General features: G+C 36.2%; 1 protein-coding gene across 2 annotated transcripts in view; it reads right to left on the bottom strand.

Moving 5' to 3' along the window:
- The window catches only part of Atp11b (ATPase phospholipid transporting 11B (putative)), a 93,325-nt gene that overhangs the window by 49,125 nt on the left and 29,158 nt on the right, over nt 1–15,042 (bottom strand). For both annotated transcript variants that reach the window (XM_055625877.1, XM_055625876.1), the window contains exons 5-10: nt 14,828–14,935; nt 14,418–14,546; nt 11,860–11,963; nt 9,863–9,910; nt 7,407–7,471; nt 5,546–5,627 (exon numbers count right to left, since the gene is read on the bottom strand). In XM_055625877.1, coding sequence (XP_055481852.1) covers nt 5,546–5,627; nt 7,407–7,471; nt 9,863–9,910; nt 11,860–11,963; nt 14,418–14,546; nt 14,828–14,935 — 536 coding nt within the window. The remainder of the gene's footprint in view (nt 1–5,545; nt 5,628–7,406; nt 7,472–9,862; nt 9,911–11,859; nt 11,964–14,417; nt 14,547–14,827; nt 14,936–15,042) is intronic.

The raw sequence follows: 15,042 nt of genomic DNA, 5'->3' as shown, positions 1-15,042 counted from the left end.
GGCTCCTTTTTCACTTGATGATCATGTGTTAGGCATAGTATTATTTGGTACTTCAATTGCAGAACTGCTCAAATCGTAAAATATCAAAGCATTTGATTCAAAAGAATAAAACAAATAATCCACAATCACATAATTTAGGATCAAGAGAGCAGACGTTAAGCTCTTTCCATTAACCTTGACTCCTAGCACTGCCACACCTGAGTCACCTTCACATTATCTTTGCCTACACCTTCATGAGACACTCTCCTTAAAAACATTGTATTACATTCATCTTTTTGCCAATTCTATGTTATTACAATTATTATTACTGTGTGTGGGGTGTGCCTGGAATTAAACCAGGACACAGCATTCTCTAGGTGAGCACTCTACCACTGAGCTAAATCTGTAACCCTTCACTGTATTTTCAAATGTTTATTTGAAAAACTTATGAAGGAAGGGGAGACAGAAAGACCTGGAGGGGACAGGAACTCCAAAAGGAGACCAACAGAGAAAAAAAAAAAAAAACTGAGCCCTAGGGGCCCTGCAAAGACTGATACCCCAACCAAGGACAATGCATGGAGAGGATCTAATACCCCAGCTCAGATGTAGCCCATAGACTCAGTATCCAAGTAGGGTCCCTAGTAAAGGAAGCAGGGACTTTCTCTGGCATGAACTAAGAGGCTCTCAGATCACCTCCCTCTGGGGGGTGCAGCCTGGCCAGGTCATGGAGGAAGACAATGCAACCAGTCCTGACGAGACCTGATAGGCTAGGGTCAGATGAAAGGGGAGGAGGACCTCCCCTATCAGTGGACTAGGGGAGGGACATGGAAGAGAAGAAGGAGGGAGGATGGAATTGGGAGTAGACGATGGAGAGGGCCACAGCCAAGATATAAATTGAATAAATTGTAATAAATGATAATAATAAAACATATATTAATAAAGAAAACCTCTCCTTCTTGGTTTAACTGCACTAGTTTATATTCAACATTCTCTTATTTAAATTTGAAATTAGTATTACATTCCTAATGTCAGCAACAGCAATGAGATAATCATTCCAAATTGTCACCCTCAGCACTCTAAAGAGTGTCCCTATCTTTAGGGACATTAATTCAGACAGTAACTGAGATTCTTGGCTTTGACACTAAAAAGAATTTAAAACCAGCAAGTATAAAAGTAGATCTGAAGACTTTATAAAAGATGTTTATTAAAGACTTTACTAAAGATAGACTTTAAACACAAAGGTGAAAAGTGCTCAGTAAGAAAGTCTTACTATTATCTAAATTTTCACTGTTTATTAGCTTTAATTTCCAGTTGAACTGGAAAGTCTAAAGGGGGCATAATTGTATCTCAGAAAACCTAATTCACAATAGATACACATAAAATGTTTAATATATTTCTAGACTGAGTTTCTTCAAGCAGAAATTAGTTAATAGTTTCAAAGTGTCTTCCAATTCATGAGTAAGATTTTGGAATTGAAACAAGAATAATAATACCCTGGTGAATTTTAATAAAAAATGATACCATGGTAAATTCTGTTTATGAAGGTATTAATTCACTGATACTTCCTCCTCAATGTCTACTTTTTATAATAAGCTTTACAGTTCATGTTTCATATATCAAAAGTATGGAATCTTTCAGGATTTGGTGCTAGTTTTGTGCACAGGCGATATCCCTCTGTGTGTTGCTACAAGGTTGAATAGATTCTGCTGAAACAAACAGATTCAACCTTAAATTTAAAATATTAAAATTTAAAACATAAATTTGATATGGAAAAATATTTGATTACCAAAGACTTCATACTACTACAGCGACCCACAAATATACCAACTGATCCATCTGCAACCTAGCCTCTACACCTAAGGCTCAGAGAACTGGGGAAGAGTTCTAGGAGGCAGGAACCAAGATGCCTGCGGCTACATACTGGCTCCAAAACATGACATGGGAAATGCACCCATTAACTCTCAACAATACGGCTGCCTGAACAAGACTGAAAACAACAAGCTGACATTCCAACATGGAAAAAGAAAACTCCATAGGGTCCCACTCCTAGGTGAAGAGTTACAGGTGGTCAGTGGCTGCTGAGATGGGGAGAACCCGTTTCTTGCATAGATGCACACCCATATAGTTACCCAATTTCAAATGGTCAGCTCTGCATACATGTACATATGGGCAACACTAAATGGACTCAGTAGATAACCACATAAATGTATTCTTAAAGACGAGGTCATGAGTTTGGGAGGGGGAGGATATGGGAGGAGTTGGTGGAGTGGAGGGACAGGAGTGAGGAATATTCAGTACTCATATGATATTCTAAATAAATAAACAAACAACTTCTCAATAAACGGATAAGCTTCAAACATACAAATAAAGTGAACACAATAATGAATCTTAATGCACACCACATAGGTTCAAGAACTGTCTTATTCTATTTATAATTTCTTCCACTCCAATTACCCATTTAGTTTTTTTATTATAGTTCTTTTATCTTTCTACTTCATGAAGAGCTTTTTAAAGAATTTTTTCATTTGAAATATTTGAAATTGAGCCTCACAGAAAGTTGTAAAATTGGTACAAAGACTTCTATATACTTAGTCCTTATTTTCCTCACCTCCTCCCACACCCTTTTTAAGATTGATGACAGGGATAAACTCAGAGGCTTATGCTATGCAACATACGCTACCACTGAACTACAGCCCCAACTCAATTATGGCATCTTATGTAGCTGTGCAACAGTATCACAAGTAGGAAAGCAACATTAGGGAATTAGATTTGATTACGCTGAATTTATTTGTATGCAATTAATCCCACATACAGATTAGCTGCCATTACCAGGAACTGTCCCATCATCACTTTTAAAAACGTATTTATCTAGAGCCCAACATGGTCACATATACCTATATCCCCAGTATTTCAAAGGCAGGGGCAGGCAGATTTCTGTGAGCTCGAGGTCAGCCTGGTCTACATAGTGAGTTCCAGGACATCAGGGCTACATAGAGAAACGCTCAAAAAATAAATAAATAAATAAATAAATAAATAAAATTTAAACCTTTTTATTTTATGTGTATGAGTATTTTGCATGCATATTATGTATGTATACTACATGTGTGCCTGATGCCTGTAGATGTCAGAAGAGGTGTCAGATCCCGTAGAAGTAGAATTATATAGGTTATTAACCACCATGTGAGTGTTTGGAATCAAACCCAGGCCCACTGCAAGATCAGCAAGTGTTCTTAACCACCGAGCTAATTCTCCAGTTCCCATCACTCTTTATATTTTCACTCTCCCCATATTGAATCTCTGTCCTCTAACAACAACAATCTGTCCCAGCCTATACAGTTTTATAATTTTTAAAATGTTACACAACTGGAAACATACAGTATGTAATCTCTGAACTTGGCTTTATAGTGACTATAACAATTTTGCAGTCTGTTCTGGCTGATGCATGTAATAAAACTCCCTTTTCTTGCTGAACAGTGCTCTATGACATATTTGCATCAGATTTTCTGTTCAACTATTACCCCCATATGGACACTGGGCAGGGTTTTTTCTCTCTTTCTTTCTTTCTTTTTTTCTGTTATAAATGAAGTTGCTAGGGGAAAAAAAACCCTGTTAAATTATCTTCCAGATGGAAATATCATCTTACATTCCTATCAATAATGTATGAGATCTAATTCATCTGCCTCCTGCTAGCACTTTTATTACTACTCTCTTTTAGTCTTGGCCCTTAAACAGTGAGTTAACTTCACTGTATTTGTGATATGATAGTCTCTAATAGGTGATGATGTTGATTGAATATCATTATCTGTTCACTTGCCACCTGCGACTCCCTTGATGATCATGTTTTTTTTTTTTTTTATCACATCCAACTCAATCTTTGTGTTACTGTTTGGCTTAAGTTTGTGGTCTGCAGATTTCCCCTTGTCTGTGGCTTGTCTTTCTATCCTTTCAAGAGGGGTTGAAAACATTTCTCATTTACATTAAGTTTAATTTATTAACTTTTTCATTCAGGAATTATGATTTTTTGGTTTATCTGCTTAAGTCCAGATCCTGAAGATTTCGATGTGATTTCTTCTAAAAGTCTTTACAATTCTGTTTCATATTTATTCAATCATCATCATTATTTTTGGATGCTAGAGACTGAGCCTACAGCCTGGTGAATGCCCTCTTGTTGGCAAAAGCTCTTTTTTCCTCACTTTTACTAAAAATTTCACCCTGGGTATTATAAATAACAGGTTTCAGAATCTACAGCTTTTCATGTTTCTCAGAAGATTTTTGTTCTAGTGAATAGTTAACTGTAAGCATCTAATTTCACTGCAACTGGTAAAAAGCAAATATCTCTTTATTTTCCCCCCAGCCCCCAGCATTCTGCTGGGCTCTCTTGTTTGTTTTCTGTCAACTTGTGCCTACACAATTTTATCAATCATGCAAGAAATTTGGGCAGCTTTTATGCATAAGTTTTCAAGTTCATTATTTCCTATGTTATCTTATCTGTTTTCTCCTAATTTTCTAAGTGTTCTTTAGTTTTAAACCTTGTCCTTTGAAATTTCAACCCAGTAAAGAAATAAAGGTTACACTTTTTTCCTTTTTATTTCTCCTACTTCCTTTCTTCCTTCTTTCCTTCAATTGTCTTCAGGATTAGACTCATTGTAAGTTTCAACTTGCTTTTGGTCACTTTCTATTGCTAGTAGCCATGGCATCTTCAAACTCATGATCTTTCTATCTCTGCCTTTCAAGTACTAGGATTGTTGGAGTACCCTCACCATGAATGGTTCAGCATTACTTGAGTGTGTGTGTGTGTGTGTGTGTGTGTGTGTGTGTGTGTGCGCGCGCGCGCGCGCTCACTTGCATGTGGGTTGCATGCCTGTATAAACAGGTATGTGTTATAGAGAAGATTAAGACTGATTTGTTCCTCTTTTGCTCTGCACCTTATTTTTTTGAGACAGGGTTTCACACTAAATGCAGAGTTTACTATTTCTGCTAGACTGGCTGACAGGCAAGCCCCTGGGATTTTCCTGTCTCCACCCAGAAGGTTATAGGTACACGACAACACAACCAGCTCTTCATATGGATGATATGGATCTGAATTCAGTTCCTCATGTTGAATGTAAAACACAGCAAGCATTTGATTCAGAGCTATTGCCTCATACTCTACACTATATTTAGTCACATTTTAGTACTTACTAATAGTCAAATCAACACCATGCAAAATGTTAAGTATATACAGAAGCATAAAACTTCATCTTTATCCATTCAGAATACCATTTTGTGTATGTAGTATGAAATACCTTTTAAAGGATTTGTTTTTTATTTTTATGTGTATGAAGGTTTTGCCTGCCTGCATGTAACTGCACTGTACGTATGCCTAATGCCCACAGAGATCCCCTAGAACCAGAGTTACAAATGTTTATGAGCCACCATGTGAGTGCTGGGAACCAAACCTGGGCCATCTCCAAGAGCAACAGTGATCTTAACCACTGAGTCATCTCTCAAGCTCCTGAAACATCTGCTTTTATATATTACACATATAGAAGATACACACATAATTATGCAAAATGAGTTTTCTTACTTTTCTACTGCAGATCGTTTCTGTGACTTGCTCTTGTAATTTAATGCCATCTTAGTTTCCATTCCAGTGTATACAGCCACACCTATAAAACAAAACTGCCATTTAAGTACACTCACCAGCATAGAAACTTAGATGAAAGAACACTGTCTCAGAGTTTATATATTTGACTTTTCCTTGAGTCTTTTCACAGCTTTTAAAGACCTGCTAAGCCTAAGATTTTGGTAATTTAGACATTCAGTCACAAAAGACTGCATGGAGTCTTGTTTCTCAGCTACAACAGGTATTTGGATGGAAGATGTTATGAGCTGAGACTGATGGAAGAAAGAGATGGGAATGATAGACAATCTATGCATAGGATAGTAATGGTATTAATAACATTAAAACAGAGAAACACTTAGCTATGGATAGGCTAAAGACCCACATGCCAGAGTCTGGAGTATGTATGTCATTCCTTAAGTACTGAAGAATGATATTAACGTCTTCCCGAGTAAGTTAAGTAAGCACAGAGTAAATGCTATTTGAGACCCTGAGATGAGAGAGAATTGTCATAACAGTGGGACCAAAGCTGCAGACTGAAACTAATTAGGCAAGACCAAACTTTATTCACATTCCTAAAAAGTAAGATTAAAGAAACAACACCGAACCAATTGTGCCCTTTTATTAAGTATTGGACTTGGAATTTTTAAAATGAGAATTATTCTTTAAACTCCAGGGTCATAATTAAAATGAAAAATAGCACTGAAACTATGTGATTTGAAAAAAATCCTACTCAGAATGAAACAGTAGAGAAGCAGGTACTGAGGCAAACAAAAAGCATTTAAATGCACATTTGCTTCTAAAAGTATGCATAATTTGGACCCCTACTTTCAAGTAACAAGAACAAGAAGCAATACTCCTGGAAAGTCATATAAGATTTAGTGTCCCATGATACTGACTAAAAATCCTGGATGTTTAGTCTGGTTTCTGATATCAGAACATTGTTATAATTTTTAAAAAGTAGTGGCAAAATACATGTAACATACAATTTACCACCTAACCATTTAGCATGTATAGTTCAGAGTGATAATAACACATTCACAATTTTGTGGAGTCATCTTTTCCATCTAACTTGAGAATACTTTAATCACTTTCAAAAAATGGTAGACCCATTAAATATTTATCCCTCTTTCTATTCTCCAACCCTTAGAAATCATTAATGCCTTCCTCACTCTGGATATACCCATGTCAGGTATTTCAGATGAAAGGAAACATATAGTCTGTGGCCCTTTATGCCTGGCTCCTACAAGGCGGGGCACTATTACTCTAAGAAATAAACTAGATGTTCCAAATAGCACTGTTTCACATGCAGAGCTCAGTAAGAACTTGCTAGATACACAAATCTGTCTGCAGTTTAACTCAACTGAAGACTAACCATAACAGAACTGAAGATGTGTGGACTCCACCACTGAGACTACAGAGCACTGACTATATCCATGCTACTTCAAGTAACATGGATCATTTTCTCAGTACTCAGCTTCACAGTCATCCACAAACATCCTAAGAGGAAGACTAATACTACTCCAAAGGGGAGATTAACAACAACAAGAAGAACAAAAACAATATTAAAACAAACTTAAAAGTAAATTATAATATATTACATTTAATAAAGTAATATTATTCAATCAAAGGGGCATAAAATGCTGTGCTTTTAAAGCTACTTTAGGGAGGTTGGGGATGCTGTCTAGAACAATAGAGTGTGTGCCTGCTGTGTGCTGGACCTTGAGTTCAGGACCCTGCACCTCGAAGGTAAAAGCAAAGCTTCATATAAAGCACCGATACAAAACATACAAACAATTAAAAAAAAACTTAAGTATGTACAAACCAAAAATTTCTTTTGTATTTTTTAATCTGGCTCCACGAAGCAAGAGACTCTCTGGTCCCAGAGGTCTAAAGAAAAAAGAAATCCAAAAGGCACTGAATATGTTAAAATTTCAATTCAATTAAAAGGCATCTTCAGTCAGAGGTACTTTACCTATAGTTACAATACTGATTTCATATAAAATCAAAATCCCAGCTACTATAATACTTCCTGGACTAATAATGTTCATTACAGTAACAATCAATATCTGCTTTAGCATTTTAATCATTTAAAAATTAACCGCAGGGCTAAAGAGATCACTCAGCAGTTAAGAGGACTGGCTGTTTCTGCAAAGGACCTCAGTTTAATTCCCAGCACGGATAGGGAGGCTCACAACTGTCTGTAATCCTGTTTCCAAGGGATCTGATACCCACTACTGACGTCTGTAGGCACAGATGCATGCTAGCAAACCACCCATAGATACAAAATTGTTCAAATTAAGGCAAGTGGCTTAAAAAAAAAATTGTACCTTTAAATAAACTATAAAAGCCATTAATGTCAAAAAATTTAAACACAAAATTAAAAATTAAGTAGTGATTTAAGAAAATTTAACAGAAGACAAAATTTAAATTTTGTTAGCAAAATTAATAGTTTTAGAAAGGAAAATACAGAACAGAAATGTAGTACAAACATAAAATTATGAGAGCTACATAATATAAATGCACAAGTTCTGCATAATAAAAATTGTTAGAGTATAAAATATAATATACAAACTATGTCAGTATTTTACAGGCAAGATCATGAAGCACGAGCTGACTACTTGCACTGCATACTTCTCAGTGCACGGGCCTACTTGCTGATTGAATTTTTCTCAATTAAGGAAATATACAATGAAAAGGAATAACTACAAAGGAAACTGTATTTTCTTAATGATAGTAAGATGATTAAGAGTGTCATGAATAAGTTAAAAGGTCTTTATTCGTTGATAGTACTTAAGCTTTTCTGAAACATACAAAAATATGTTTATTCAAATCAAACAAAATCTGAATCTTTTATAAAAATATCAGCAAGCCCAAACATTGTGAATAAACTGCACTAAACCAGGAAGATCAGGCATCTAGGACATGTTTAGCGAGTACAGTTACACTAAAAGAGTCCTGTTTGGTGAGTATTCATATCTGATACGTCAGAACCAGTGTGGTGGCTAACTACTCAGCCACTACAAAATACTTGTTTCACTGAAAATACTTTCATCACTAAAAAAGAAAAAAAAAAATCCACTTGCTCATTAAACATTCATTCTCTACTGTTTTCTACTCGGTAGCATGGTAGAGGTTTTAACAGGTAAAAGAAATGCAAACATAACTGGGATACCAAGACAGCTTCCATAAAAGACAATTCAATAGTTAACTGCAGGTGTTTCAGTAAAAACACAGTTCATCCTGTCAGCCACTCAGGAGTGAGTGTCCCATATTGCAATGTTCCTTTACAGACACAATACCTTAGAACACAATTCAGATGATACATCCACACAATTTTCACAATTTCAATGCAGAAATAAAAATAAAACATATATGTTATTAAAGTTTATTGAGTGTGCTTCTATGCTAATGCTTATTAAAACACGAATCAGTGCTGATACATGACATTTTGGTGACTTATCTTAAGGATCTAATTTTAAAATGCTCAAGTCTTTCTGCTACTGATTTATTTCATGCAGCCAATGGAGTATGTCCCTAGAAAAAGAGTTGGGATTAAAGTGAAAATTTATAAGACCGATTTTAAGTTAAGCGTTCAGGTCACAAGTACTCTCATCCTATTAGCAAATATTTAAACTTATTCAAAGCCTCTTATTTATATTTATATGCTAAATTGAGGAAACAGACCAAAACAACCAACCAACCAATGAACCAAAAACCAAAACCAAACAAACAAAAAAAGAAACAAAACAACAAAAAATCAATTAGAAGAATAAGTACAACAGTACAGAACTGGTCACTAAATTCTTTAGCTTGCACTCAGTAACTTTGAAATAAAGCCAACAAAAGGATTTACACTTGCTAATAAACATTATGCAAAACATGCATCTTTCAAAAACATTTTTGTGGTAGGAAAATTGAACCCTGGACTTCATACCTGGTACACTTACTGTATCATGAAAATGAACCCCCCAACTCACTTGACTCTGAGTATTATGGCTTAAATGTTTAAGGATCTGAATTAATGCAGCAGTGTTTAATTTCAAAGTTGCTACCAAGGATTCTATCAAAGATGCAAATATATAAGGGTACATAATTACTTTTATGTTATTACATGGAATGTTTCATCTTCACTTGTTGCTCCTAAAAACTACTAGCTGATGATATGTTTTTAAATGTATGTTTTCCCATGATACAGTGTTTACTTAATTATTTCTTTTAACTTTTGCTTTCTCTACAAGTTTCCAATTATAATAAATAGATAATATGATTTATTCTTACCTTACAATTTCTTCCATTTGTTGAGTTATTATCATTCGTCCCATAAATCTATAGAAGAATATATCATATTACAAAAGTTGGTAACTTATGAAATCAATGGGTAACACTATAAGTCAAATGAAATACAATCCTTATGTGCATACACACATGTGGATTTATGTGTAGGAGCACAGCAGATGTCCTCTGGCACTCTAGCATTTTTGCCTTATTCCTCTAAGGCAGGTCCTTCCCTGATCCTGATGCTTTCATTTTTTTAGACAGGCTTCCAGCTAGCATGCCTCAGAAAACTTCTCTCCTCTTATTTCTGTCCCCTAGTGCTGGGGTTACAGGTATCAGAGACCACACCAGGCCTATTACTTTTTCTAGGACGCACACTGAAGTCCCCTTAACCAAATTCCTTAACCACTGAGCCACCTCTACAGCCCCCAATCAATCAATCTTTGATGGAAATTTTGTTGTTTTGGTGCTGGAGAAAAAGCTAGGTCTTACAGATGCTGGGCAAGTGCAAACTAACTGAACCATAGCTCTAGTACATCTTTCATACACAAAAATTATCTAAAATTAATGCTACAAAGTTTCTTTAAATTAGGCCTTAAAATTTAAAAACTGATTGGTTGAAGTAATGAATGAAATTGTTTCAAAATTTCCATGTAAAGGTCACATGTCTCTATTAACTTACTTATCATCATAACTTATAAATTACTACACAAAAAATGCATACATGACTTAGCCAATAGTGAATGCTTACATAGTTCACTACAGTTTACTCAAGTTTTCTGGGACCTACAGATCACTGGAACCTAATCAAATATTTATTTTATCCATTCAACAAATATCCAATGAGCAACTACTATGTATCAGATAAACAGTGGAAGTAAAGTAGCAAGCTCAAGCTTTAACTTTAAAGTGTTTTGTGGCTAAAATCTAGGCTGAATGGCATGATACCATAATGGACTACAGAGGCTAGATGTTCAGTTCCAAGTTCCACAACTGAAAATAGCACCAAGTACAGAGCTGATTCAAGAGCACAATTACCTTCCAATCAAAAACACACTCTGGACAAAGCTTCAAGTTAATCTTTAGGTAAACAGACTTCTAAAAAGTTTTTTATGTATATGGGTGATTTGTCTGCACATATGTCTACATAACACAAACATGCATGCCTGATGCTCATGGAGGAGATTAAAAAAAAAATGTTTAGCATTCCCTTCCAAATGTTTCCTATTGCCCTTCTCATTCCAGACTCAGATCTTTAATCAACTGAAGAATTGCTTCATTATTTCATTCGGATTTCTCATTGTTACTTCTTAATAACACGGAGCATTACTTTATTCTCCTTGCTCCAGAGAAGTTTATCTAGACTTTAGATTTAGATCCAATTCAGCTGGTATTTCCCTGAACACCTTTAAGAAATGATGTTGGATCCAGTTTTGTTTTTGGTTTACCAAGCTAAATCCAGAAAGGACTTTTATTTTCTCTCTCCATATGCGATTATCCTTGTTGCAGCATTCTAGTAGTATGTGTTCAGGCCAGTTCTACACTGGAACAACTGTCTTGGTTTCATTTTAAGAGGCAACAAGATGTCTCTTTGGTGTGACCAAGTCTGATAACCTGAGTTTGATTCCCAGGACCCACATGGTAGGAGGAAAGAAGAGACTCCAGAAAGTAGTCTAACCTTCATACACACACAATGGCACGCACATGCCCAAATACACACACACATGCATACAAAATAAATAAATGTAATGACAAAAATTTACGTTTTATTTGTATATTTATGGTTATAAAAAACAAGGTATTGTTAGTAAAAGCTGACCTATTAGAATTTTTATATAAAATTAATAAATTTTATAAAATAAAATTTAAAAATAATTTTGTTAAATATTTTAATATAATTATAAGACTTATTGTATTAAAATGTAATAATATTTTATTAGAATTTTGCTTCTAATAGAAGCTGTTAGATGAAGATGAACTCATCAAATAACACAGCATACCTGTATAAGTCTGCTTCTGGCTGTTGGCATTCTATCACAGCTATGAGACTGTCCAAGTTGGCAACTGTTTGTAATACTGCTGTTTCTGGAACTGAGATATGTGTCTGAAAAAAATTAAAAAGGAACTGACATGTATTTAAATATGACCTCAGATTTCAACTACTTCAAATGTCTTCTAGATAAGATCATGGCACACTAGACTGCAGCTCACTCTGCTAAGACGATAGAGGAGAAACAATTAGAAATAAGCAGAGAACAAATGGATTGCTGTGTTTACCTATATTAGAGTCCATTTGCAATTACAACTGTCTAAAGACTCATTATATGCCATTTAGTAGTCAAATATAAAATTTCACCCCTTATTAGATGCTGAAAACTGAGCAAATGTATACTTGTTTCATGACTAAAATTACATGAAGTTGAATATGGTGGTTCACATCTATAATCACAGTACCTGGGAGGCAGAAGTAGGACTGCCAGAAGTTTGAGGCCAGCCTGAGGTTTTTCTTTGTTTTGTTTTGGTTTTTTGTTTTTAAGCATCAAAAGTATTAAAAGATTTTATTTTTCCAAAAACATTTTCCATTTCTACTTTCAATACGAACAAAGCCAGGGTGAAATTGCCGTCAAACACATAATAACATTTTTTTTTTTTTTTTGCTTTGTAACTTTTAAAATTACATTTTTATTTTTTATATTAATTACATTTTATTTACTTTATATCCCAGCTGCCCTCTCTCATTCCCTCCCAATCCTACCCTCCCTCCCCTCCTTCCTACCCCTCTCTAAGTCCACTGATAGGGGAGGTCCTCCTCTACTTCCATCTGACCCTAGCTTATCAGGTCTCATCAGGACTGGCTGCAATGTCCACCTATGTGGCCTAGCAAGACTGCTCCTCCCTCAGGGGTGGAGGGTGGGGAGTGGGGTCAAAGAGCCAGCCACTGAGTTCATGTCAGAAACAGTCCCTGTTCCTCTTACTAAGGTACCCACTTGGATACTGAGCTGTCACGGGCTACATCTGAGCAGTGGTTCTGGGTTATATCCATGCATGGTCCTTGGTTGGAGAGTCAGTCTCAGAGAAGACCCCTGTGCCCAGATATATTTGGTCCTTGTGGAGTTCCTGTCCTCTCAAGGTGTTACTAACTCCCCCTTCTTTCATAAGATTCCCTGCACTCTGCCCAAGGTTTGGTTATGAGGCTCAGCATCTGCTTTGATACACTGCTAGGTAGAGCCTTTCAGAGGCCCTCTATGCTAGGCTCCTGTCCTGTTCCTTGTTTTCTCCTATTTCCAATGTCCATCTCCTTTGTCTTTCTAAATGAGGATTGATCATCTTACCCCGGGTCCTCCTTCTTGTTTAGCTTCTTTAGGTGTATAGATTTTAGTATGTTTATCCTATGTTATAGGTCTAGTGCCCGCTTATAAGTAAGTATATACCATGTGTGTCTTTCTGCTTCTGGGATACCTCACTCAGGATGATCTTTTCTAGTTCTCACCATTTGCCTGCAAATTTCATGATTTCCTTGTTTTTAGTTGCTGAGTAGTATTCCACTGTGTAAATGTACCACAATTTCTGTATCCATTCCTCAACTGAGGGACATCTGGGTTGTTTCCAGGTTCTGGCTGCTACGAATAAAGCTGCTACAAACATGGTTGAACAAATGTCTTTGTTGTGTACTTGAGCATATTTTGGATATATGCCTAGGAGTGATATAGCTGGATCTTGAGGAAGCACTATTCCTAATTGTCTGAGAAAGCGCCAGACTGATTTCCAAAGTGGTTGTACAAGTTTACATTCCCACCGGTAATGGAGGAGGGTTCCCCTTACTCCACATCCTCTCCAGCATGTATTGCCACTTGAGTTTTTGATCTTAGCCATTCTGATGGGTGTAAGGTGAAATCTCAGGGTCGTTTTGATTTGCATCTCTTTGTTGGCTAAGGACGTTTAGCATTTCTTTAAGTGTTTCTCTGCCATTCTATACTCCTCTACAGAGAATTCTGTTTAGCTCCGTACCCCATTTTTTAATTGGATTACTTAACTTCTTAAATCTTAAAACTTAATTCCATACATGTGTATGCACATCTATGTGTCTATGCAGATGAGTGGGCAGATGTGCCCTGTGTATGAAACCCACAGGTTGACCTGGGAGTCTTTAATCACTCTCCACCTTGCTTACTGAGATCGGGTCTTGCACTGCACATAAAGCTTACCATGTTGGTGGACTGGCCACCCAGCTCCAGGGACTCCCCATCTAAGCCTTCCTGGTGATTAAAAGCATGTGCTACTGTGCCTGTCTTTCTGCTAAGTAGGAGCTAGGGATTCAAGTGCAGATGCTTGTATTAGGTAGGAAGTACTCTACCAACACAGCCAACCAAATCCATCAACTTTTGAGGTTTGTTTTCAAAATTTCAGTAACTCAAAAAAAAAAAAAAAAAAAAAACAACAAAAACACCTAACTTTACCTTATCAGGTTAATCTTAATCAGTTCACTAAAAAAAAAACACTATAAACATGAGGCATTACATTCACTCAGAGAAGTGTTGAAACATATACATGAACAAACCTTCAGGTTTGTCTCTCCATCCAAACTAGCAGTTGTAACATGACACGAACCATCAAGTCGATCTGAGGACAGAAGCACCAAATCTGCAGGAAAAATTTCATCTTTGGCTATACGAACAATATCACCCACCTATAAGAAATCAGGAGAAAAGTTATGATACACACTTAAAAAGGCAAGGATTTGTTTTCACTCTGTTCTACATAGGTGGCTTATCACAATATTTTACTTTGTGTACATTGTTTGCAATGTAGACCAACTCAGGGGCTCTAGCACACGAAGCAAGTAATCTGCCACTGAGAAATATATGCATGCATGCGCACATAGTTTTATCATATCATAAATAGACATAAAAAGCAAGACTAAAACTATGACACCAAAATAAGAGTTCATACCATTTTTCATGTACATACCCGAATGTTTTTTGATCTAGTTTTCACAAGGCCACCACTTCTAACAACATAAACAGGAGCTCCATTTACTTCGTTATCTGAGTTATGGCGTAACCAGTCTTCATATCCCTAGAAATAAAGAAGATTGTCCTATCGGTATACAAATAAGAAAACATGAACACACACACACACACACACACACACACACACACACACACACACACACACACACACAC

This window comes from Psammomys obesus, unplaced genomic scaffold (genome assembly GCF_907164565.1).
Source record: "Psammomys obesus unplaced genomic scaffold, mPsaObe1.curated_primary_1811, whole genome shotgun sequence".
NCBI lineage: Eukaryota > Metazoa > Chordata > Mammalia > Rodentia > Muridae > Psammomys > Psammomys obesus.
Note: the sequence above shows the minus strand (reverse complement) of the source record. Positions and strands in the feature narration are given on the sequence as shown.